The following is a 26,408-nucleotide window of genomic DNA, read 5'->3' on the forward strand; positions in this document are numbered from 1 at the left end:
GAAATACCACAAGATTCCTATAGAAAGAAATAACCAAGAACTGCTCAAATACTGTGGAGGCAGATAGTAATAACCTTCTAGGATCCGTTGCCATTCATTCCAATTTTCTCCAACATATTTGGGAGTCTTGTTTGTGCCCTAAGCAGTGTCTGATAGTACTGGAAGGTTTCAGATTCAATTTCAGAAAGTATATTAACTGCCAAAAATGATACAAACACAGACATACAAAGTGCATATATTGACTTACCTCCAATATGATAAGCAAATAAACGCCTGCTAAGATGACTGATGCAATTGTTACTTGTGTCTCTATATTTGCATGAAGGTACTGATGCTTCATGGAGAGAGGAACAATTGCAGACTCCTGTAGGAAAGCTTGAATGTTTATGGAGATTGCATTACTGTAGGGAAAAAAAGGAAAGTTCTGCTTCCTTACAGAATGAAATAGCAAATGTCGTATTTTTAAAAAAATACTGTAAAATTGTTTCATTAGTTAAAATAAAAAATGTAAAGCATCTTTTATGATACTTGAATACCAGATTGTAAATGCCATGTCTTGGAATATAACTTAAGTCCAGGAAGTGGATAGGATGACCATATTGTAATTACTTTTAAAAAACTAGGAAATTTTATATTTTACTGACAGTCTGAAGAATTACAAAATGATGGAATAGTAGTTTTGTTTAAAGAAAAGAAAATATATTTTCATAGCATTCAAGTAATCAGTTTATACAAACTTTTATTACAGTTGGTTTCTGCCAACCTGTTAAGTATCTCAAAGATTCTAGTTGTGATAACTTGCTCATTTCGTCTTGAGTTTAAAGGTAGAGTCCAGTTGTATAAGACCTGCAAGAGATTCAGTTTAACAACACCAGTAATTAAAGATCAGTAAAGTGGTGCATGGCTCTGTTCAATTTTTATTTTGGTGTCTACACAGTCGGGTCTAAATTCTGGTATACATCCAAGATGTATGGAGATCATTGACCAATGGAAACTGCAGCCAGAATTTGGTCCTTTACATGGAGAAATGACTATAAAGAACTCAGGAAAAACAGCTTCTGCAGCATTATATATTGCGGCACCTGTGCTGCACACTGGTATGTGGGCAAGATATCTGAATCCATACTGAAGTGTGTATTTCAAATATGGGTGCAGAGATTCTCTCTCTTTGGAGCCAAAAGGGATTTAAAGAGACAAAGTCCAGTTAGAAATTGTAGCCCACATTCCTCATTCCTGCTCTGTTCCCTTGTCTCAGAGTAGCAGAACAAAGAAGAAAGAAAGCAGTCTTAAACACCCAGCTGGGGATACCTTTGGAAAAGGAACCTCTGGTGGCATAAAGTCAACATGGATAATTTTTAGTTACCTGCCCCCACCCCAGTGTCCTGGGCAGTCCAGGGAAGTGTCCAGCAAGAGGTGGGTGACTGGAGCAAAGTGTACTCTGGCTATTCCAAGCTAGCAGAAAGATCTCTTGGGGATTATTATGGTTTGCACAAATTATAGCATCCCTCCCATCAGTAAGAAAGGCTGATTTAACAGTATAATTACCTTGACAACATTGTGCCCAATGATGTTACTTGATGAGCTAATGGACCTGCTTTTATTAACTTATACATAGTAACCATGAGTTTGTATGCAGTTACAATGCTGATGATTAAGGTGTGATGCAACAACAAATCACAGGCCAACCATATACACGGAATCAAAAGAAAAAAAGTAGGTGTCTGTGGTCATGGTTATTTTTTAAACTACGTTGCTTCTTTTTATTTTCATGTATTACACATGCAGACAGATTAATACACTTTATAGTACTCTGATGTGCCTGTCCCTTCAGTTAATTATCTCATTTTTTATTAAATCTGTTTGCATAAGTGCAAAAAAAGCACCTTAAGTCTGTTTCTTTGTGTGCTTCTTTCCCCCAAAATCCTCTAGCCAAATTTCACTAATTTGATTTCTTTTTAGACAAAAGCACTTGTATGTTAAGTATCAGGTCAGAGGAAATTGTCCCCAGAGCTCATTAAATTCCAAAAAGGGGTTAAATACAATGTTGTAAGGTCAAGATAAAATGTAATTTTACTATGTACTAACAACAACATAGCTAATGCTGACATCAATGTACATTTCACAGCAAAAACAAAAATCCATGTAATGTTGACGGAGATAACCCAGTATCAGTAAAAGAAAGGAATCTCAAAAAAAGATGTGACACCAAATTTCCAAAGACAATGATATGTGAAAACCATAACCTGGGGCTGACGTCTCCTTCTAGATCCAGGGTCTTCTATCTGCCCAATTTGCACTATTATGTATTCCTCTGCCCGCCGATCAACCACATCTGCTGCAAAAGGTCCTCCTAGCTCTAACTTCAGCAGAGCGGATTCACGAAAATCTGTAATATTCATAGCTGATGGAAAACCCGTTAAGGGCTAAACTTCCAGTGATAGTTATATAGGATTACACATTATACTGAAATACAGTATATTACTTAACTCAGAGACGAAAAATGCAATATGAGGCAGTCTCTCAAACGTAATCGAAATTATTCTCAGAACAAAACCTATGTAAAAAGATTCCCACCCTGTGAAATGCAGCTGTCAGGTAGCATTTTTTTTTTTAAACTGTGATGCTAGAAGCCCCCTTCTGGAGCAGCTGGGAACTGTGAATATGGGAGGCAACTATAGGCCCACTCCTTCCAGTTTAAGTTAAAGGCTGTTTTGTTGCTGTAAACTTGCAACTAGATGGAAAAAAAAGTCATTCTTGTCAGGAACTAACAATAAACAACATTTCCACCAATTACAGGGGTCATGACCCACAGCTCCTGAACTCAGGCCTGTAAGGGTCATGGGAAAAGTCACACCTCGTGCTTCCTGCTCACTGCTCCTGCTTCCCTGGGTTGATTTCCTGGCATCCCAACCCAGCTTGACTCCAGACATCTGACTTGTGGTTCCTAACCTTCAGTTTGTCTCCTGCTTCTGACCTCCTGGTATCCTGACCCACCTGACTCTTGACTCCTGTCTCATGACTGTGGACTCTTGCTTTCAACACTAGGTCTGGCTGCCAACAACCCAACCATGACAACAGGCTTGAATGACACATTTGAAATCCCAGCTGCCATCTTCAGCAGGAGGTAATTTTGTGCACAGTTGCGGGCACACATTGAGTTGGGCATCATGTAGACCACTCAGTAAAGATGTATATTCAATGTGCAGCCAACAAAATGTTAGGATACATAAGGAATGGGACGGGAAATACTGAAAACAATATGCTACCATGCTAATGTAACTAATCTGGAAATTTGACTTTTTCACAATTTCACTTACGAATTTTCAGCTTTGAGGCCGTGGTTAAACAAACCCAATGTTTACATTTAAGCACATCATTAAATACTACTTAGATCATGGAACTTATAAAAGTGCTTAAGAGCATTGCTGAAGTAAGGCCCTATCACCTGACATTTAATGGGGGTATTTTACAAAGAGATGTAAAAATCTTGCAACATTTTTACAAATTCATGTCAGGCAATTAATTTATTTTCCAGAAAGACATTTCACTGCCCATAGTACTGAGAGGATTGAACAAGGAAAGAAAAAAAAACCACAACTTAGAATTTTTAAAGTATTCTTACTAGTTTGAATACCTACAGGACAGCACTTTACCCCACTTTTAAATAATCTCTAGTGAAATAACTAAAGTTATCCCGGGTTGACCACACTCTGATTGTTTTAATACAGAATGTTTTGGTTTGATATTTGAAGTTCCTACATCTTTACAAAGAATTACAATGTTACACACTCATTAGTTCTCAGCAGAAAGGCTGAATGAGCATGGACACTGAACCACCCTTTGTGTAAAAAAAAATAGATCTCTCCAGGTCAGGGTTATTACCTGTGCATAATAAGGAAGCATGTACCTCTGTACCCTGACTTGTGGAGAAAAGACTCCAGTCTCCAGAGCTATCAGAACATCTGACACTTTTCCCAAGCAATGATTCCACTCAAACATTTATTTTTAATTTGTTTAAAAGGGATAATTACACAAGATGATGAATTAAAAAATGCAAAGCAACAATGAAGAAGTCAACAGTTGTTTCTTTAAACAAATTCCAAACAGGAAAATTCAAATGCTGTCCCTAGCAAACTTGATATTACATTTCTCTTCCATTGCTGCAGTTTTCCAGGGTAGCTTGCTGTCACAATTTCCAAACCCCAGTGCAATGGCACAAATCTTTATTGAAAGCATATCAACAGCTCTAATGAGAGGCATTAATTATTGTCCTTCAAAAGTCTTGCTGACCTGTATTCATTAACCTAATGACTTGGGACACCTTTGACAGTCATTATGTACACCATTATGAGTGCAGCCAATAATTTATTTCTACAAAAAAGCTTCAGGTGCATATAATTATGGCACCTTCCTGCCACACAATACATCCAACATAAATCCTGTAATTATACAGATGACACATTCAGGAGCTACTACAGAGAAAACAAAGTCATAAGAAAAAGGAAAACTTATTTTCAAGATATGCACAGTGGTGCCTTCATACAAAATAGTTTCTTCCTACAGATCTTTATTTTTCATTTGTCACTGTTCAAACATGAAACCATAAGGAAAAAGCCCTAGCAAGAAGGTCCTATATTTGATTGCACATGAAACTTAATAACTTTCACAGGTCTAAGATGAGGAACTTAGATTGAAATCCCATTGGGGTTACCTCCTTCCAAACAATACTCAGAATCTGATCTTTTTTCCCCAGTTACGTCACTGCAGATCATAGCCTGCATCTAAGATACAATCTGATGTTCTCAAAACACTTTTGCTGTGGAAAACTACAGCCATGTTTCTATGAGTCAAACTGGGACCATTTTCAAAGGTCTGATTTTAATTATGTCTGTTCATTTTAATGATTTCAAGGTCTTGCTTACTGAATTCATTTCAGAAGCTTGTCAAAGCAAAGAGATGCACAAAACATTTGCAGGGAAAGACCCAACTCACACTGAGCCTGGGTTCAAGGTTCATTATAGTCTGTGCACCTGGAGAGAAGTTTTCCCAATAGGGGAAACTGGCAATTTCCTTTCCACCCAACAAGCCCCAAGACTCTTTCTTACTACAGCTCCCCTGCCGCAAAGCACAGCCCCTGCTAGTGGCACCAGTCTCTTCCTGGTGGGGGGGTTGAGGTGGACCTTAGCTACCCCTTACATGGGGTCCACCCCAGCTCCTCTTATTCCCCCCCAAAGACCCGCCCTCAGCCAGGCCAGAAGCTGGAGCCAGGCCGTAATAAGAGCTGTCCAGGGAGCCTCCACCTGCCCTGGGCAGCGTGCCCCGAGAGTGGGAACACTAGCTGGGGATTGCTCTCAGGCATCTCAGCCCCTCACCCAGGGCAGGTGGAAGGTCCAGGGCTCCCCACAGCAGCCCAGGTTCTCTCGGTGGCTCTTACCACAGCCTGGCTCTGACTTCTGGCCTGGCCAGGAGGTGGGACCTCAGGGGGAACAGGAGGAGCAGGGGGTGGGGCCATAGTTCTGGTGCCGGTAGTGCCCCCACTTCTACACAGGTTCTGGCACTCCTGTGGGGGTCCCCAAATTGGCCTGGGCCCATATGATAATCCACTGCTGAGCACACCAGGAATCCCAGGGTTCTTCTGGGAGTACAGGAAGTATTCTGATTCCTACTTCACCCACACACGTACACCCCTCCTCCTTTGCTATGGCTAACAGTGCATGAAGTCCACAAGGCATCCCATAATGTTTAGCAAAGTGCATCAGAAGACCTAAGTAACTGCATGCTAGGAACTCTGGGGTTTCACTTTGTAGCATATATAGTTGTTTAAGTATCAGAGGAGTAGCCGTGTTAGTCTGGATCTGTAAAAGCAGCAAAGAGTCCTGTGGCACCTTATAGACTAACAGACGTATTGGAGCATGACCTTTCGTGGGTGAATATCCACTTCGGCGGATGCATCCGACAAAGTGGGTATTTACCCACGAAACTCGTGCTCCAATACGTCTGTTAGTCTATAAGGTGCCACAGGACTCTTTGCTGCTTTTATAGTTGTTAAAGAAACCCTGAAACTTCCCTTGCTAACTCTCTCAGCCATATGAGCTACTGACCCTCAACTGAACAAAGAACTGGATACAGCAGAAGCCTGGTACAGAGAATCAGGCCTCTTGTCATCTCAGAAGAGACCTTGGATTGAAAGGGAGGCAACTTTCAAGATTATCCTTTCCACAGAGATCAAAGATGAGAGCAATGGCTAGCAGGGTCCCCACCAATAGTAGGAGTGGGGCCGCAGCCACACATTATCTGGGTGCTCCTCTAAAGGTGATACCAGGGATGTGGGGGGAGGAATGAATGAAGGGAAGCTATGAGTTGGAGGTTTCTTGTGGGATGGAGGGAAATGTTTCCTTGGAGGCTTCAGTTTGTTAAAGTTCACAGCTCGCTCTTTGCCTAATATTTGTACTATTAATGCATTTATGATTCAATCCTGTAGGGTGCTGGGCACTCTGGCCCAAATCCAGCAAAGCGCTTGGGTACATGCCTAACATTAAGCATATGCCTCAGTTCTTTACTGGATCAGAGCTTGATTTCCTTCTTTGACAGGGTAACTGATTTGGTGGATAGGGGGAATGCGGTGGACATAATACACCTGGATTTGAGTAAGGCTTTTGGCAGTCCCACATGACATTCTGATATCTAAACTGGAGAAATGTAGGCTACACAGAACTACCATTAAGTGAATACATAATTGGTTAAACAACCGCAAACAAAGAATAATTATTAATGGAAGGATGTTGGATTAGAGAGAGGTCTCAAGTGGGGTTCCACAGAGATCTGTTTTGAGTCCGGTGTTGTTTAACATCTTTATTAATGACCTGGATATAGATATAGAGAGCATACTGATCAAATTTACAGATGACACAAAGCTGGGGCAGGGGGTTGCCAATACTTTGAAGAACAGAGCTAAAATTCAGAGAGATCTTGATAAATTGGAGAACTAGGCTATAGACAACAAAATGAAATTCAACGAAGACAAATGTAAGGTGCTACACTTAGGGAAGAAAAGCCAAATGCACAAATACAGAATAGGGGCGGGGGAAACTGCTGACAAGGATCTGTGTAGTTGTGGTGGATCACATCTTCAACATGAGTCAGCAATGCGATGCTGTTGCAATATATATATATATATATATATATATATTCAATTTTAGATTTAACAGAGTCGTAGCATGCAAGTCACACGATGTGATAATACCACTCTACTCAGAGCTGGTTAAGCCCCAAATAGGTCACTAATGTATAGAAAGCATGTAGAGAAACTGGAAAGGATCCAGAGGCAAGTGACAAAGATGATCAAAGGGATGGAATGCAAGCCATATGAACAAAGGCTGAAGGAACTGGGTATGTTTAGTTTGGAAAAGAGGAGATTCAAAGGGAACATGACAGAGGTCTTCAGATACTTGAAAGGCTGCCATAAAAAAGGTGGAGAAAAATTGTTCTCTCGTCACAGAGGGCAGGACAATGTGTTCAAGCTACAGCATATAAGATTAAATCTCAAGAAAAGCTTTCTAACAGTAGGACAATGCCTCAGGAGGTTGTGGAAGCTTCTTCACTGGAGGTTTTTAAAAGGAGGCTGGATGGCCATCTGTCTTGGATGGCTTAGACACAACAAATCCTGCATCTTGGCAGAGGTTTAGACTAGATGACCACTGTGAACCCTTCTAACCCTACGATTATAGTGTGCAGTGTGTAGGTAACAAAAAATAATCAGATGTGCTAAATTCTTAGCCAGTTGGGGGCAGTAATCACAACTCACCACCTGCTTTGTCATTATTAGAGTCCAGTTATAGAAGAGGTGACTTTGACGGGGGCTTTGAAGGACAAGGAAATGGCATTACTGAGTCTGACTGGAAATTTCCCCAATGTATGGCAGCACTGGCAAAAGAGAAAGTACAAAGGTCCTTGAGGGGGAAAGTGGACAAACAGGTAATCAAGGCTGCTATCATTGGCAGAGCAAAGGTGGGAGCTGACAGCTCGATAAGCTAAATATGAGGTCTTGTGGGAAAGAAGTGGCTCAAAGCTTGGAAGAATTTGAAGGAATCTCAGAACTGCAATGCAATGGAAGGTGTGACAGTTATTACCTGCAACACTTTTCTTATACGAGCCAAACATTTCTAGTTAAAGAGAGAAGCATTCAACTAAAGATAATTGTAATAGGTGTGACAAGGTAAATAAGTACTATGCCAAAGAAACAGACTCTTCTTTAAACGAGGGGGAGGTGGTATATGGTTGGATTGCACAATTCCTCTTTAGCATACAAGAATCCCAATTACTTTTTAATTTCAGAAACCCTAGTTCTATTATGGTGCATTGATTTGCTCCAGACCTCTGTTCTCTATTGCCTGCACAACATACAAATTCGTATAGATCAGGGCAAAAGTTATTAGAAACACAGCATGAAGAGAAGCATGGTAATGAATGTGGAGAACACCTAGCATTTCAGAACATCCTACAAAACCAAAACTTATTTTCATTATGGGAGAAATGCAGAAATACTTCTCTTGGTAGTTCACAGTTTTCTAATTAATGAACTCAGATCATTTGTGAATACTGATGACTGTACAGTCACAGTAGGCCATAAAGCCTTGTGTATTAGGAGTATTCACCCCTAAACTGAGAAGCACTAGGTTTTTCTAATGCATCACTGTATCTTTTCTGTTATTTTTAAAACCCAGTTCCCAAAGGTGTATCTTCTTAATTACTGATACTTTGCACTTACCTGCCTTTCATTCAAAGATTTGAAAATATTTCACAAACATGACACAACAGCGTAGGGTGACCAGACAGCAAGTGTGAAAAATCAGGATAGAGGGTGAGGGGTAATAGGATCCCATATAAGAAAAAAAACAAAAATTGGGACTGTCCCTATAAAATCCTCTGCAAAAGAGGGCCTACTGCCGTGCACCGGCACAGAATACCTCTTGTGGCTGAATGAGCTTTTAAGTCAATAAATCACAAATGATTAAAAACAAAAAACAAAAAAAAAGGAACAGCACCATCACCATTTTGGAAAATTATACTAAATCAATTTAATTTGAATCAGGGCCAGTACGGAAACCAAATGCATTAGTGATCAAAATTGTACTAAAGCAAATCCTACAGACATGGAAAATCTCCACCAAGTCACTGGAGGGGTTGGTTTTCTGGCATTGCTTTTGACAGCTGCAGCCTAGCTACCTCAGTGCTGTGTGCCAGATGTGCCTTGGTGAAATGGGCAAAAGCAAAGAGAAGCAGCAGTTCAGAAGGAGGGACACAGAAGATGATGGGAAGAGAGACAACTAGGGTTAACACAGGTGAGGAACAACAATAGAAAGAAAGGGAAGGAGGGAGAGAAGATGGAAAAGAGGTAGTCATAGGTAAAATGAAAAGTGGAGAACATCCATCTCAGTAGAAACATCCTACTGCCAGAGATGGGAAGTACTGCCTCCAACAAAACTAATTCTGGTGCTGAGAGACAGTGGGCATGACAGGGAAAACCAAAAACATTGAACTGAAGCTGGAAAAGTGGAAAAAATACAAAAGGGGAAGAAGAAAGAAGAGTATCACTCTTTTGGGGCATGAAATGCTTCCAAATTCTTGGTTTTTCCACTGAAAATATTTTTCATTAGAAGTTTTCCAACCATCTCTAGAGTGTATAAGCCTCTGCATTCCCAAATCAGCTACATTTTGCTTTCAAAACTTTAGCTCTTTCCTCTATTTCCCTCCAGCACAGTTAATTTTGAATTAGCGGTACTGGCAGTGCCTGCATAGACCTTCCTGTCAAAACTGAATCATTACTATTTTTCACTGATCTCTGCCCTTTCCAAACACAGAAGACAACAGAGTCAAATCTAGAGAGAGAAGTTCTGTACCTGGACTCTATTCCTACTAACCTTTGTGAGCAAATTTTGCACTCACATAAAGACTGACCTTGTGAGACAGCAAGCTCCTCACAAGATCAGACGTTTACATGAGTACAGACATCAACGGGAGATGCACCCTTGAGATGAGAACAGGGCCATATGTTTCTAATTCACAAAACAGCAGATATTAAATTGAAAAACGTGCCAGGGCTGCCATCAGAGATTAACTCAGGGACCTCCAGAGCCCAAAAAAGAGTCTCTACAGCTTGAGCTAATGAGCCAGTGTCACAGACATAGCTGCCCCGTAGCATCCCTTGCTGGCAAAGCATGGCACTAGGGATGTTCCCTGCCTCAGTTCCCCCTCACCTGGGTTTTCTGTGTCTCAGCTCTCCGGCTAGGTCACTCTCAGAGTTCAATTGCTTTCTGGGGCAACAAAAGTTCACAAATAAAAGATTTTCTTGTTGTTTGGGCTCCTCTTCAGCCCATCCTCTGGGCTCAGTTCCCAGCAGTCTCTCTGCTCTGGGATAGAGTGCCGACTCCCAAGCTGCTTTCCCTGGAGTCCCCTCACAGCCTCAGCCTCTCTGGGCTACCTTCCAGCCTTCCCTGCTCTGGGAGAGTGCCCTGACTCGGGAGTCTTTCCAGAACCTACTTAAGGGCCTTTCACAGGACCCCAACTTGCTCCCTGTGGTTCCTCCCTCTGGCCTTGTTACGAGGTTCAGGTGTTAATCAGGCTGTAACCTGACCCCAATTAATCTTACCGCCTTGGCTGGAGGCAGCTAACTATGGCATATGTGAGACTAATTGAACAAGACTGCCTAACCCCAGGAGTCCTGGCCCTGAAAGGGTGGGCATCCCATCACAGTCAGGCTCTTCAGAGGAGATCTGTAACAGACCCTCATCTTTTGTAGGCCAGGCTCAGAGGATACGTAATACACACTGTCTAGTGGGATGCATAAGTTCTCAGGGCAGAGACCTTTCCTATTGGTCCCTAATTCACCATTCACATATGTAGCACTCTAGAACTAATATGGCAAACAATAATAATATAGAAGAAATGCAGTCATTCCAAAGTATGGTCTCTTCAGTAGAATTCAAGAGAAACAAATACACAGAATCTTAGGACTGGAAAGGACCTCAAGAGGTCATCTAGTCCAGTCATCTGCACTCATGGAAGGACTAAATATTATCTACACCATCTCTGCCATCCTCATAGAGATTCCACAACTTCCCTAGGCAATTTATTCCAGCACTTAACCACCCTAACAGCTGGGGAGTTTTTCCTAAACCACCCTTGCTGCAATTTAAGCCCTATCTTCAGAGGTTAAGAAGAACAATTTTTCTCCCTCCTCCTTCTAACAACCTTTTATGTACTTGAAAAAGTATGTCCCCTCTCAGTCTTCTCTTCTCCAGAATAAACAAACCCAATTTTTTCAGTCTTCCCTTCAATCTAGACCTTTAATCATTTGTGTTGCTTTTCTTTGGACTCTGTCCAATTCATCCACATCTTTCCTGAAATGTGGTGCCCAGCACTGGACACAATACTCCAGCTGAGGCATACTCAGTGTGGAGTGGAGTGGAAGAATTACTTCTCGTGTCTTGCTTACAATACTCCTGCTAATACATCCCAAAATGATGTTTGCTTTTTTTGCAACAGTGTTACAGTGTTCACTCATATTTAGCCTGTGATCCACTATGACCCCCAGATCCCTTTCCACAGTACTCCTTCCTAGGCAGTCATTTCCCATTTGTATGTGTGCAGCTGATTGTTCCTTTCTAAGTGGAGTACTTTGCATTTGTCCTTATTTAATTTCATCCTACTTACTTCAGACCATTTCTCCAATTTGTCCAGATCATTTTTTATTTTAATCCTATCCTAATAACGATACCATGTATTACCTGCAAGCCTGGCAGTGCTTATTAATCTTTCAGTCTGTATGTAGATGTTCATTCCCTATAGTTTAATACTTAGATTTCAAGGTACTAAAAACTCAGATTCAACACCAGAATATTGGTGCATTTAATCATTCACTAAATGTTCATGTATAATGAACAGCTCGCATTAGTAGTAATAGAAGCATCACATTAAATGTCTTCCCTCCTCACCCCCCGCATAGGTTCCAAGCAGTGGTGCCAATTAGAGGTGTCAGGAGTGGGGAAATGAAAGAAATGCCCCCCTTCCCTCAAGGTTTTGGCACTTGCTCAAAGTTCCATAGGCTATGAAGCTGGGGAGGAAGGAGATGCTCCAAGCACTTTTAAGTAGTGGTCCCCTACTCCATCAGTACGGCTGCTGTTGGAGCAGTCCAGAGCATTGCTCCAGCTGTGTGGTTGCAACGTCACTGAAATTTGACCCAGCCAGCCCTCTGTTCAGACAGAAGGGCAACTGGGCCAAATTTCAGTGGGTGTCATTGTGATCTGATGCATGGTGTCACAACACCACTCAAATCTGACTGAACTGCCACTCTGTACAGATGAAAGGGAACTAGTTTTGGGATTTTTCTGTCATTGTCACCTTATACCTCTGTTTACATTTTGCATATTGTGGTCAGGTTTCATTATGAACTTCAGTTCCCTTTTTAAGACATGAGTAGGGGTCAAGTGGTGTCCAGTTGAAGAAATAGGAAAATCAGGCCTTTGCACAATTCATTATCATTTAGATAAGTTACTATGGAAACAGGTTTGTGAACAAATTAATTTGCTACCATAAGGGCAGTTAGGTAGCATCACAGACTCTAAGGAAATAAATCGTTGTAATCAGCAAAGCAGCCATCTTGTATCAGCTTATCAGTATAACCAATGACCGCACTGCTCTCTGATTATTAAACAAACGAAAATTATAAAGGATACAGTAGCTTTCCAATGGTGACACAGCCAACATCTGCCAGGGTGCTCCATGATCTGGATAAGTGCTAAATAAAATCTACGACAAACAAAAAATGGGCATACATTGAATTGTTACAGAGTTGACCTATCTCCCCAGTCTGTCTCAAAAAATATATGAAATGGCCTTTCTTGAACCTTATAAACAAATGCATAATTCACAATAATGTTTTCAGGTATATTTAATTCCAATTGCTGATATTTCTCAAACTTAAAACCAGGCCTGTGACTCTAAAAAAGAGTGAGTGGTATTGAGGTGTAATCCTTCACCACATTTAAACTAGCAAAATCATACATTTTGTTTATAGTAATCAAGTCTCTCCCAGGACCAAGTTGCAGGCTAGTTGTAAGGAACTGTCTGGAAAGTTAGGCCCAAATCCTGCCCTGGCTGAAGGGAAACAAATGCTTATTGTTTGTTCTGCTACAGGAATCCCGCCAAGTAGAAAAAGATTCCTTATGTCAGGCAAGCAGATAATTTCCAACCCTCCAAAACACTTGCAGAGCCTTGCAGCCTAACAGTTCACAGATTCCATTAGGACTGTCCAAACAGTCAACAGCATCAATCTGACAACTCAGCTGCAGACACCCCCCCTCAGCCACCTGCCCTGCTATTCCTCTAGCTTCCCTCCACTAGAACACTGTGACTGCTACCGAATCCTGGATCAGTGTCTCCCTCCATTCTTTTTCTGCCTCCACCTTTCAAGTGTTCAATTTGTTTCATTATAGTACAACAGGGAGCAACAGAGCCAGGAAAGGGGACACTTAATTCGGGAGCTGGCTGCCTCCACCAGCACTATTGATCAGTTAATATGAGGCAAGGAGGATGGAAAAACCAGGATAATCATGAAAGAAAGGAGGAGAGAAAATTAGGATCCTGGAAGGGAAAGAGTTAGAGGAGAGAACTAGAATCAAGCAGTGGACTAAAGTGGGGATTTGAGGAGAGATGAGCTACAGCTCATTAGAGATGGAAATTAAACACACACACACAGCATTTACAGGCAAGAGACACTTGTGGACAGGGAAAAGAGACAGGAGTATTAGAACAATGAAAAGAGGAAGAAGGAAAGAGCAGAGATTATAGAAGGAGAAGACAGAGGAGGACGAGGAAAGGGTGCTAGAGACAGAAAGAGAGAGGAATTAGAATTAGGGCATCAGGCAGAATGGGAGAGATTTTTAAGAAGGGCTGGGTTTGGGGGAATTAGCTAGAATACGAAGCTCTTTACTATTTTCACCCTCCCAGCTTTATTTCTGGGACAGTTTCTCTGCATTCCCCAATGGCTGCTAGAGTGCAGCCTTCTGCAGCTCCCCTCCCTGTGCTAGCTGACCAGAAGTGATACCGACAGCCACATTTTAGCAGCCATTGGGGAAGGCAGAGAGCCCACACGAGGTTTTGCAGAGCCTGTTTTCCACTCTGCAAAGAGTTCCATGAGAGTCTGAGGAGGAAAAGGAGGAGTTAGTGTTGACATTTTGACAGAGGAAGAAGCTGACCCCTGAAGGCCCCCAGCGGTACTTGAGGAGCCATCTCAAAATCATTATACACCTGCCAGTGACATACATGCTAATTAACTGGACCTGAGCTCCCTTGGGGGCACAGTATGTAGCATGTGGGACAGTGTTAACTAGTACACAAGAGACCTGTGCATCTTTTTGCCCATTGATCCTCACTCCCCTGAGAGGATTAAATTTAGCCTTAAGTTACAGTAATTCCAATTTAAAATCATTACACTGATTTAATTCTAATTTATTAAATGAAAGAATGTTGCAAATCCAATACTTACAGAGCACACCACTACAAAGATAAAAAGGGTTGAAACTTTTAGGAATCTTAAACAGCATCTGAAAGGTAAGAATAATGTTACTTATACAAACTTTATAAAAAACATTATTTGTGTTTGATCATAAGGAAATTTTTTAGATAGAAAACAACATGATTAGCCAGAGAACTCTGTTTCCCCATAGAGTACTGAATACAGGCACTAAAATGCAAGCAATTGTCTATTGCCGTTCCAGAGCCCAATCTTGCCATCCTTACAAATACAAAGCTACTTTTGACATCAGTGGAGTTTGCCTTGTATAAGAACTTCAAGGCTGGGCCCTAAATACATTTTACTCGTTACACAAGAGGCACACTGTCATGGCTGACTTCTCCAAAATTTGATCATTCCCTCAAAATATTTCTAATACATACCCTGAAACTTATTGATAAAAAAGTCATAGTTGTAAGACGGGAATAGACATTTGGAGTCCCGCAATAATCAAATTATCTCTTTAAAACATCACCGGTTTCTAGACATTCACAGACAAACTATCAGAACCTTGGTTTTGATTTATATTTTACATTATCACAGTGAGTCTGAGTACACTGAACAATGACTTATTTTTAAAAGATTCAATGCCATCAAATATGCTAAAATCTCAGGAAAATATTTAGTATGTCAAACCATGCTTGTTTTAAATTAAACTATTTTCTATTAAAATTTTGCATTTTCCAGTAATCAGTTTTTACATTTACCATTTAAAAACTATGCCCTTGCGTCTTATACATGGGAGCTCTCTCTCTCTACTAATTATTTTTCTATTTGTCAATACTATATGTAAAATCAATGTGCGATAGAAAATATACCCCGGGGTTCACCCCCTACATGCTACTGGAATAATGTTTGTACAAGGTATGCCTTGTGAGGTATCAATAAATATCTCATAACTTGCTGATAAACAATATCATGGCAAAATGCACATAGTAATATTATATGTAAAGTTTGAATATAAGCTGAAATCATGACTGAAGTATGTTTTCCAGATAAGTCTGAGGAGTGGCCAAACTAGTTGCTGAGAGAGGGCAAGCTGATGCCTCAGACAGGTGGAAACAAGGCTGATGAACCATTACCTGCTAAGTGACCAGGAAGGGGGCAGGGGTAAAAAATCTATATCTTAGCAAAGAAACAGCACGGAGTTTCTTTCACTAGACTGCCTGTCACCTTGCTCAAAGCTGGAAATGCTTCTCAAATGGGGGACAGGACTACCAAAAGAAGGGGCAGACACCCCAAGACACTCTCTCTCTCTCTCTCTCTCTGGTATCACTCCTAAGAGGACAAAGGAAAACAGAAGTTGGACTTTGGGGGAAGGGTAGGTCCTGACCAGAAGAGTTTGGTCAGAAACCTTGCTCGAAGTATATGGTGATAAATCTTTGAATCTAATACAGTTTGAAGTTAATACACTTGTTTTAGTGTTTTATCTAATCCAGTGTGTTTGAATTGGAGTGTCTGGGTAACTCTATTTATAATAATAAGCTGCCATATTATTCCCTTAAGGAATAACAGACTTAATATATTTGTACTGTCCAAGAGAGGGCTGGGCAGTACAGGACATACATTTCTGGGGGACGGTCTGGGAATGGGGGGGGTGTTGAGGTCACCCCACAGAATAAGTCAGGGTATGGCTACACTTGAGAGTTGCGGCGCTGGTGGAGGCTTTCCAGCGCTGCAATTAGTAACTGTCCACACCTGCAGGGCATATCCAGCGCTGCAACTCTCTGGCTGCAGCGCTGGCTGTACACCTGGGTCTGCTTGGGGTATAACGATTGCAGCGCTGGTGCTACAGCACTGCTCGTAAAGTGTGGCCACACACCAGCACTGTTATTGGCCTCCAGGGTATTAGGAGATATCCCAGAATGCTTTTAACTAAATTACTCTCTTTGTTTTGTTATGCTGCCTCTCTTTGTTTTGTTGTGAACTCGGGGCTCCGGGAGCTGCTTATCTAAAAAACAAACACAGCTCCTGTTTGCTGTGATCAATCTGTAACTGACTGTGAACAATCAAATGAGATAACCCACTACCTTGCTGTGAATGAGGCAGGCAGTGGGATGAGTGTTTGCTTGAGGACAGAAACAGCGGGGGCACGGGGGAGAAAGGGAGTCCGTTGGAGCAGCTGCTTATCTGGTCTGCAGGCTGTTTGCAGTTAAGAGTAAGGGGTCGGGAAAATTTTCTGATTTTGCAAGGCAGGGAGCTGATACACAGTGTCGGCTCCAAAAATCCACTCTCTCTCTCTCCCCCGGTCCCTGTCACACTGCACCCCACCCCCCTCTTTTGAAAAGCATGTTGCTGCCACTTGAATGCTGGGATAGCTGCCCATAATGCATCACTCCCAACAGCGCTGCAAATGCTGCAAATGTGGCCACACTGCAGCGCTGGTAACCGTGAGTGTGGCCACACATCAGCGCTTTCCCTACACAGCTGTACGACCAGCGCTGTAACTCCCAGCGCTGCAACTCTCAAGTGTAGCCATACCCTAAGGTTGATGAGAGCCAGGGTTTAACTGTCAGGCTGGAATTACACACAGACCCTCAGCATGTGCCCGCATGTGCCCACTGGAAGGCTGTTTGTGAGTGGCCCAGGTGGGAGCTACTACAACAAAGCATTATAAGGCACCCAAGGACAGGGGTGACACAGCCCCCACTAGTCTGGACTGTGCCCCGGGTATGTCACAGTGTTTTATATTCACATTAGCAATGGGTTCTGCTGCGTAATTTGTCTCTTAAATCTGTCCATTAACTAAAACCATGGATGTCTCCCTAGTATTTTAGCTAAAAGTAAACATTAAAAAATCGGCTGCCTTCCTGATAGAATGCCAAGTGAGTGGGTTGCTTTAAGCCTGATGGTGGCAAAGAGAAAAACATTCCAAGACACTAGAATTAGTTGAGAAGGCTCTAGTTCAATAAACAGCTGCATTAAGAGAGTCATTTGTGTAATAGAAAACTAAATTAGACAAGTTTCAAAAGATTCAGAAGTCATATTTGAATCATAGTGGAAATAAGTCCTAGGATCAAGATCACTCATGGGAAAATTAGAAACCATGTAGGTGGCCACAGAGTGATCCAAGCCGCAAGGCAGTGGAGAAGCAGGCTCAGTCTATTTAAAATCTTTCATCTAGAAACATCAAAGTCCAAGCTATTGAAAAATGAAAAATAGCAGAACAAAAAGGGTTTGAAACTCAAGGCAGCAATGACCAATTTTAAGTTACAAAAGCAATTACCAGCACCTCAGGATTGATAATACGTGTGAGCTACAACCAAGTAGGATGTGTGAAGAACACCCAGTACATGTCTTTAATTATATATTTTGTTTCTCTCTCCCACATCTATTCTCTACCTCTTAACAACACACTACTATTTACGTACTTTGTTGGAATTTTTAATATTTTACAAATTATTAAAGCCCTGTTCAGATTATTTTAGATTTAATGCATTTGATAAATCTTCAGTCTGCACTTTCAAATTATGTTTCAACAGTTCTTATTGAAACAAGAAACATGATGACAACTACATTGGAAGATACAATAGAAATCAAGAGGCGTTAATTGAGAAGTCCATAACTACTTGTCCTTAAATAACAAATTCATCCTCAAGAGCTGACAAGATATAATTAGAAGCTTCTGAAAAATGTTATTTTATTGATGAAGCATAGCATTTGGGGGAGAGGGTTGTTTGGTTGGTTGGGTTTTTGGCACTTAGTATTACAGGAGCAGTGCTTTTAACAGCTTACAAACCAGAAATGATCAGCCTTTGACTTAACCATATTTAGCAACCTGTGTCTTGCATTACGATTCTAATCTGGCATAGAAATGCAAGTACAAATTCTGTGCCAGATTCTATCCTGATTTATACCCCCAGGGGAATCCCATTGGACTTCAAGGGGCCTCATGAGGTGCAAATCTGGGCAGAATTTCCCCTTCTGTCTCTAAACTTAGTGATTGTGAGCCACATCCTCAGCTAGTAGCTCCATTAATGTCAATGGAGCTATGCTGATTTATACCAGCTAAGGATCTGGCCCTTTATGTATATTCAACAATACGGCAAAATATCTCACAGGAAAATCCACCAAGGAAATATAGTACTTTCCTAAAATGTAAACTTATGTAGTTTTGCAAATGATTATGTAAAGGAACCAAGCAGGACTGAAACAACATCAAATGTTGGCTCAAGCTGCTAATATTGCAAAGAAACAGTGCTGGTATAGTTGTCAGTATTTATCCAAGCTGTGCTAACTGTAGCCAATACAGTTAGCCTACTCTGCTTATTCAACAACAATGGAGAATAGGGAAAATCCCGTGTTATTTAAATATCCCTAATTAGAACTGGAAAATAAACATGAAGCAGTGAGCTAAAACAAAGTACATTGTGTGATTTAGCCAAATAACGTTTTGTAACAGAGTGGCAGACTCTAGAAACTGGCACAGGATGCAGGGCAGGGAGCAGCTGGGACCCACACATGTGCACATCACACCCCCAGGGAGTGGTGGGGACCCACACATGTGAAACGGAGCTCATTTCTAGTTCAGGCCCATCTTTTAAAAAAATAATTTTAGGTAGGGTTAACATGTATCTGTATTTTCCTGGACATGTCAGGCTTTTTTGGTTCTTAAATCGCCATCCGGGAGGAAAATACGGACATATGGTAACCCTATTGGTACAAAAAATACATACTGTGGAACATCCCTTAAATCAGAACTTTTTATAAGGAACCGGTTGCTAAGAAATGAAAGGCTTTTTTTACATGTTTGTTTTTTTCAGTCATCCCTGCCAGGGCCCCGCTGAAAATGTTCGAATTGGGCCCCGCGCTTCCTAAAGCCGGCCCTGATGCAGGGCACCTATGTTGAGTAACAAGAGATATTAGAACCCTGTGCAATGCTGCCAGGGGATTACTGCAGGTGCAACTAGAATATAAAAAGAGTGCTGTAGTTTCTAGAAGGGGCAAAGGGAAGTAGTGTCTGGAACAAAGGGATTCTGCAGCTAAAATCTAGGAAAAGCCAACACTGACCAATTTTAGGCTTAAATTCAGGTTGTGTTGATAACATTTAATTTACTAATAAACCCATACCCCAAGAAAGAAGTAAATGTAGATTTTATACAAGGTCTGCCTACTTTAGATAACTGAAGGATGCAAGTTGGTTTGGGCACATTTTGCATTACAGTACATATAAAAAGCTATTATGATTATAATAAAAATACATTTATAAAAATAGTGGTAGTTAAACTATTCAAACAAAAATTTATCCAAGCAGCAAAAGCTATTGTGGAAGATCTTGTGGTATATTCACAAATGAACAGAAAGAACTTAAAAAAAGGCATAAAGACATATTTTTCCCTTATATAGTATTTAGTTAGAGACCTAAGACAAGTTGCGAGTAGAAACAAGGAGCCCTAAATCTTAATCAGATTTCACAACGAATTTCAAAGGGTGTTTTGGTTTTGCTTAATAATTGATGGGACAACATGACCCAGAATATGGAGTGTTATTTTACTCATTTGCAGAAATGAAATCATTTTCAAGACATTGACCCTTGCAGAAGTAACAAAAACAAAACAAGCAAGCTCTGGATTCATACCTCATCTTTGATAAATTGAACTTGACATGAAGGTTGTCCAAGAGTTCATATTTCTCAGAGGAATCAGATCTAGACAAGCTGGCCATTTCACTTCCCAGGTGAGACCTTTGCTCAAATTCTGCAGAGCTGTTATCCCATGAATCATCATCTGTGGTAAAATCTGGATTATGAAGAGCCATACATCGTAACCTACAAAACATTTTTAATAAAAAATGAATAAATTATTTCCCTTAATTTAAAAATATACTGGTTTATATCCTGATTTTGCACATACTTAACTTTCCTGTGATTGATTTCACTGGGAATACTCATGGTAGTCAAGTTAAGCATGTGCCTAAGAGTTTGCACAATCAGGACATTAGCGTGATGGCTGGTGGAAGAAATGTTATCTGGCTGAGATTCTAGGAGCTACACCAGGGGTAGGCAACCTGCGGCACGCGAGCTGATTTTCAGTGGCACTCACACTGCTCGGGTCATGGACACCGGTCCGGGGGGGCTCTGCATTTTAATTGAATTTTAAATGAAGCTTCTTAAACATTTTAAAAACCTTATTTACTTTACATACAACAATAGTTTAGTTGTATATTATAGACCTTATAGAAAGAGACCTTCTAAAAATGTTAAAATGTATTACTGGGACACGAAACCTTAAATTAGAGTGAATAAATGAAGACTCAGCACAGCACTTCTGAAAGGTTGCCGACCCCTGAGCTACACAGAGTCAAGTAAATTGTGTGCGTTTAGGAACTGGGCAGTGCAGACAGCTTCTCTGACAAACCTATGCTTCATGAGAGTGAATCTCTGCCCTGTCAAACCCCATGCATTTGCTGCAGGGAAGAGAACAGCTCCAGTCTGATGACTCATGGAAGGCTGACTGGAGTGCAGCTAGTCTCTGGCCTGCTTCCCCATCTCTGCGGCCTGTGGAAAGGCTAGTGGAGAGGGAAAGAAGTAGGGCTGTGTGAGGGGCACAAGGAGAAGGGTAACTGTGCAAGGGCGGCTGGGGTGTAAGGGAGTCTGTGAAGGGGCAGGAGTTGGAAGGTGCCCAGTCTATATGTATCAATATTTTGACACATACTTTGGTTCACTGGGGAGTCAATAGAGTACCTCCATGGGGGAAGAACCCTTGATGCGCCAGTGTCTCAGTGCATATAAGAATTGGCCACTTGGTGCACCAGGGATTGGATTTTGTATGCACCAACACATCAGCACATCACAAGCTTCTTACAGCACTAAAGTCCTACTCCGCTCAGAACCCCTACTGTCTAGGCTGCCTCTCTGCAACCCTACAATCAGAATGTCAGAAGGAATAATGTAAAAGCAATCCTTAATTTGAAATAAAAATAACTCACCCATTTTCCTCAGAGGAAACCTTCAGCAAAGGCGTCTTCTCTGTAAAGCAGTTGTCCTTTGACCTTGCGCTGAATAATTTCGGCAAACCAAAGTGGTACCTTAAAAATAAATAAATAAAACTAAATGGATAAATCAACAGAATTGATAATTCTAATTTTAACGACCCCCTAAGACTCTACACAATATTTTATAAGCTAAAAGTATATTTATATAACTAATTAAATATTAACTTATCAAGTGGTTGCTTCCTAAAAAATTGCAGGCAAAATTCTCTCCATTCTTCACTGAGTGCAGTCACCCTCTGATTGCATAATTTGTATTGTTCCATGTGCCTAACTCCCACAGAAGTCATTTCACATGTGCAACCAGGGCAGGTATGCAATAAAGATCCACATTGTGAATAAGAGTTCTATACCACAAATCAGAAGAGAGAATTTTATGCTGCATTTGGACTCTGAGATGTTTTTGGCAAGACCAAAGTGATGCTGGATCAGAGGAAAGAAACCCTTTGAAGAACTGGCTGACACACCTGTCTTCCTCCTTCCATCCACGGCAATCCCCACGTCTCCCCATTCATCAAACTGGTTGCGAAGTTTTGGGATCCTGTTTGATTCATCATTAACCACTGATAATCAAATAGCATCTGTGGTAAAAAATGGCTTCCTCCACCTCCACCTTACCAGTAAACTTTGCCCTGGAGGAGGATCTACCCACAGAAATCCATGCTTTTTCACCTCTAGAATGGATTATTTAAATCACTGTATACGGAGCCAAGGATGGGAATGATGCAGAGGTTCCAATATGCATCAACCTACCTCTTCATTGTTGCAGGCCACTGTGAACCCATCATCTCTTTGTTCTGATCCCTATACTAGCTCCCATTCTGCTTCTGTTGCTGATATAAGACCTTGGTCCCGATCTCCAAAACCACAAATAAGTTAGTACGCAGCTACATCACTGATCACATCTCTATCCATGATCCACTGAGACAGTTGTTACTTTATGCACTGCAAGTAGCCACGCTGAAGTCAGAGGGACTACTCACATTGTGTGAAGTTAAATATGTACATAAGACTTTGCAAGATCAGGGCCTTAGCTGTCCAGTTCAATCTGCCAGATAGTTTCCAATATTTGTTATCATCTGCTAGCTGTGCTATGGCCTATGTGAACTGAAGATGGTGATTTCAGTAGATGGTCTACATCTTACACGCACGCCCCTCTGTACGCACCTTGTTAGCAATCTTAGAAGAAAGACTAGGAAATGATTGGGCATAGGGACTGAACTACCTGGCCCCTCCAGATCAAAGTTTCGGCACATTGGCACTGGAGTGTAAGTTTCATTGTCACGGTCTGTTCTGTGAAGAGATGGCTCCATTCTCTAAGGCTGTCAACATGCCATCTTTTTATGAGCATTTCATTCACATTAAAAAAGTTAAAAGAAAAAACCTCCATATTTTTGAGAGCTTGAGCCCTCATTTAACTCAACCACAGTCTAAAACGATTGTTTCAAACCCTATCGTTTTTACAAAATAAAATCCATAATCATAATAAAAATACTATTGGGATTTATAATTTTAGGCTCATTTAACATTAACAATATCTTCTAACTACACATTCCTTGCAGAAATTTTCACCAGAAGTTGAAATGTTTAGTTACAATTCTGACGGCAGGATGAAGTTTCTTGTGTTCTGCCAATATTTGACAAGGGCAAATGGGATGACCCAGGTAATTATAAGCACATCAGCCTGACATTGATCACAGGCAAAACAATGGAGTGGCTAATACAGCTCGATTAATAGAGAATTAAAGGCGGGTAATATAATTAATGCCAATCAACATCAGTTTATGGAAAATAGATCCTGTCAAACTAACTTGATATCTTTTTTTGATGAGATTACACATTTGGCTGATAAAGGTAATAGTGTTGATGTGATCGACTTAGACTTCTATAGGGCATTTGACGTGGTACTGCTTGACAGACCTTTGATTAAAAAAATAGTATGAAACAAAGTGAACACAACACATTAAATAGATTAAAAACTGGCTATATGACAGGTCTCAACATCTAATTGTAAACAGGGAATCACTACTGAGTCGGTGTGTTTCTAGTAAAGCCCCACAGGCACTGATTTTTGACCCAACACGATTTAATATTTTTAGCAATGACCTGTGTTACCTAGCAGCTCTGTGTTCCTGGGGAACCAGAGTGCAGTACCCAGCATGTCTGACTCACGAAAGACACCCCCCGACCCCAGCCTCTGCTTGAACCAAAGCCGATCAGAAGGAAAACTTACAAAAAGCAATGAAAAGGCAGTGGGAGACACACCGAAACCCTTGGGATAAGGATGACAGGATTAAGGAAACTCCCCTAGCCTCATTTGCATCAAAGATGGGACAAGGAGGCATCTCCATTAGCATACAGAATAGAGAACAGAGATTTCAAGGCAAGAACTGCATGGAATTCTGGGACCAGAAAAGCAGGGAAGCACTACATGATGGAGGATCTCTGCTCCAGATGTTAATGAAAACCCACTCCTGCACACATCCAGTTCAGTAGTTATCAGATCAATTCTAGTAATAAATCCTTTATTGGTATCCAAAATACTGGAGCCCCCTAATTGCATTGTGAGCTCCCTCCAAGGAACACTGCCCATAGCCAGGAATGATCAGCTCCCATTGTCTAGCCTGAACAAAACAACTTTGGTATACTCCCATGAGCCATCAGTTTATACATAAACAAATCTAGTATTCTCCCTTGAACCATTGTTGTTTCTCTACAAAAACATCTACCCATGCTCAAGTGTTCTGATGCCTGAATCCAAAATATGCATCAGTTCCATTCTCCCCCCGCCCCCGCCCTCCGTGGGTGTCTTTTAGTTTCCTCATTCGCTCTACAGCAACACTCCTCATACCTAAGCTAAAAGATCCCTGCAGCACTCAAAAATCCTGTTTCAGAGTGGTAGCTGTGTTAGTCTGTATCAGCAAAAAGAACAAGGAGTCCTTGTGGCACCTTAGGCCTGGTCTACACTACAGCTTTAGGTCGAATTCAGCAGCGTTACCTCGATTTAAGCCTGGACCCGTCTACACAACGACGGGTTTTTTTTTTTTTACTTAAAGGGCTCTTTAAATCAATTTCTTTACTACACCTCCGATGAGGGGATTAGCACTGAAATCGGCCTTGCCAGGTTGAATTTGGGATAGTGTGGACGCAATTCAATGGTATTGGCCTCCGGGAGCTATCCCAGAGTGCTCCATTGTGACCGCTCTGGACGGCACTCTCAACTCAAATGCACTGGCCAGGTAGACAGGAAAAGGCCCGCAAACTTTTGAATTTCATTTCCTGTTTGGCCAGCATGTTTGCAGAGCTCATGCAGAGATCATCAGCATGATGTGCATATTGCCGGGGTACATTGCCCGCCTGTACTTTGTGAGAAGTCTATGACCATGTCCCTCTCGTCACTGCGCTGCCGTCGCCTCCTCGCCTAGTTTTGTGCAAAACAATTATCTGACGGTGGGAGGGGCGACTGACATGGCTTACAGGGAATTAAAAATCAACAAAAGGGGTGGCTTTGCATCAAGGAGAAACACAAACAACTGTCACACAGAATGGCCCCCTCAAGGATTGAACTCAAAACCCTGGGTTTAGCAGGCCATTGATTTCACAAAACAAATTGGGTCAATTTCTTGTTTTGATCCATCTATCTTTTACATCTTAGGCTGGCAGCAGACGGTGCAGTACGACTGCAAGCCATCGTCATATCCTGGGTGCTCGGCAGAAGATGCTGCATTACAATTGCTAGCCATCATCATCTCCTGGCTGCTCGCCAGAAGATGGGAATGACCTGGCTGAGTCACTCCCATGTCTGCCCAGGCACCCCTGACCTATCTCACCAAGGTGGGCTAAAAGAGCACCCAGGAGTACGACGACAATTGCTATCAATCGTAATGCACCATCTGCTGCCAAAAGGCAATGAGCTGCTACTGTGTAGCAATGCAGTTCCACGTCTGCCAGCACCCAGGAGACGTACGGTGATGGTGAGCTGAGCGGGCTCCATGTTTGCCGTGGTATGGCATCTGCTCAGGTAACCCAGGAAAAAAGGTGCAAAATGATTGTCTGTTGTTGCTTTCTCAGAGCGAGGGAGGGAGGGAGGGAGGGAGAGGGGGGCCTGACGACATTTACCCAGAACCACCCGCGACACTGTTTTTGCCCCATCAGGCATTGGGATCTCAACCCAAAGTCCCAATGGGCAGTGGAGACTGTGGGAACTGTGGGATAGCTACTCACAGCTACCCACGGTGCAACACTCCGGAAGTCGACACTAGCCTTGGTACTGTGGACACAGTCCGCCAACTTAATGCACTTAGAGCATTTTGTGTGGGAACACACACAATCACCTGTATAAAAACGATTTTTAAAAAACCAACTTCTATAAATTCGACCTAATTTCGTAGGGTAGACATATCCTTAGAGACTAACAAATTTATTTGGGCATAAGCTTTCATGAGCTAAAACCCACTTCATCGGATGCATGCAGTGGAAAATACAGTAGGAAGATATATATACACAGAGAACATGAAAAAATGAGTGTTGCCATACCAGCTCTAAGGAGACTAATCAATTAAGGTGGGCTATTATCAGCAGGAGAAAAAAAAACTTTTGTAGTGATAATCAGGATGGCCCATTTCAAACAGTTGACAAGAAGGTGTGAGTAACAGTAGGGGAAAATTAGCATGGGGAAATAGTTTTTACTTTGCGTAACGACCCATCCACTCCCAGTCTTTATTCAAACCTAATTTAATGGTGTCCAGTTTTCAAATTAATTCCAGTTCTGCAGTTTCTCACTGGAGTCTGTTTTTGAAGTATTAAGTCGCAATTCTCCAACAAAAAAACTTCAAAAACAGACACC

At 41.5% G+C, this 26,408-nt stretch overlaps 1 protein-coding gene across 6 annotated transcripts in view; it reads right to left on the reverse strand.

Moving 5' to 3' along the window:
• OCA2 (OCA2 melanosomal transmembrane protein) overlaps positions 1 to 26,408 on the reverse strand; it is a 290,480-nt gene that overhangs the window by 223,173 nt on the left and 40,899 nt on the right. For all 6 annotated transcript variants that reach the window (XM_039499675.1, XM_039499788.1, XM_039499735.1 and 3 more), the window contains exons 2-8: positions 21,500 to 21,598; positions 20,151 to 20,339; positions 14,546 to 14,603; positions 12,735 to 12,807; positions 2,244 to 2,401; positions 764 to 846; positions 248 to 401 (exon numbers count right to left, since the gene is read on the reverse strand). In XM_039499675.1, coding sequence (XP_039355609.1) covers positions 248 to 401; positions 764 to 846; positions 2,244 to 2,401; positions 12,735 to 12,807; positions 14,546 to 14,603; positions 20,151 to 20,339; positions 21,500 to 21,598 — 814 coding nt within the window. The remainder of the gene's footprint in view (positions 1 to 247; positions 402 to 763; positions 847 to 2,243; positions 2,402 to 12,734; positions 12,808 to 14,545; positions 14,604 to 20,150; positions 20,340 to 21,499; positions 21,599 to 26,408) is intronic.

The sequence above is a fragment of the Mauremys reevesii genome, linkage group 1 (genome assembly GCF_016161935.1).
Source record: "Mauremys reevesii isolate NIE-2019 linkage group 1, ASM1616193v1, whole genome shotgun sequence".
NCBI classification, from domain to species: Eukaryota; Metazoa; Chordata; order Testudines; family Geoemydidae; genus Mauremys; species Mauremys reevesii.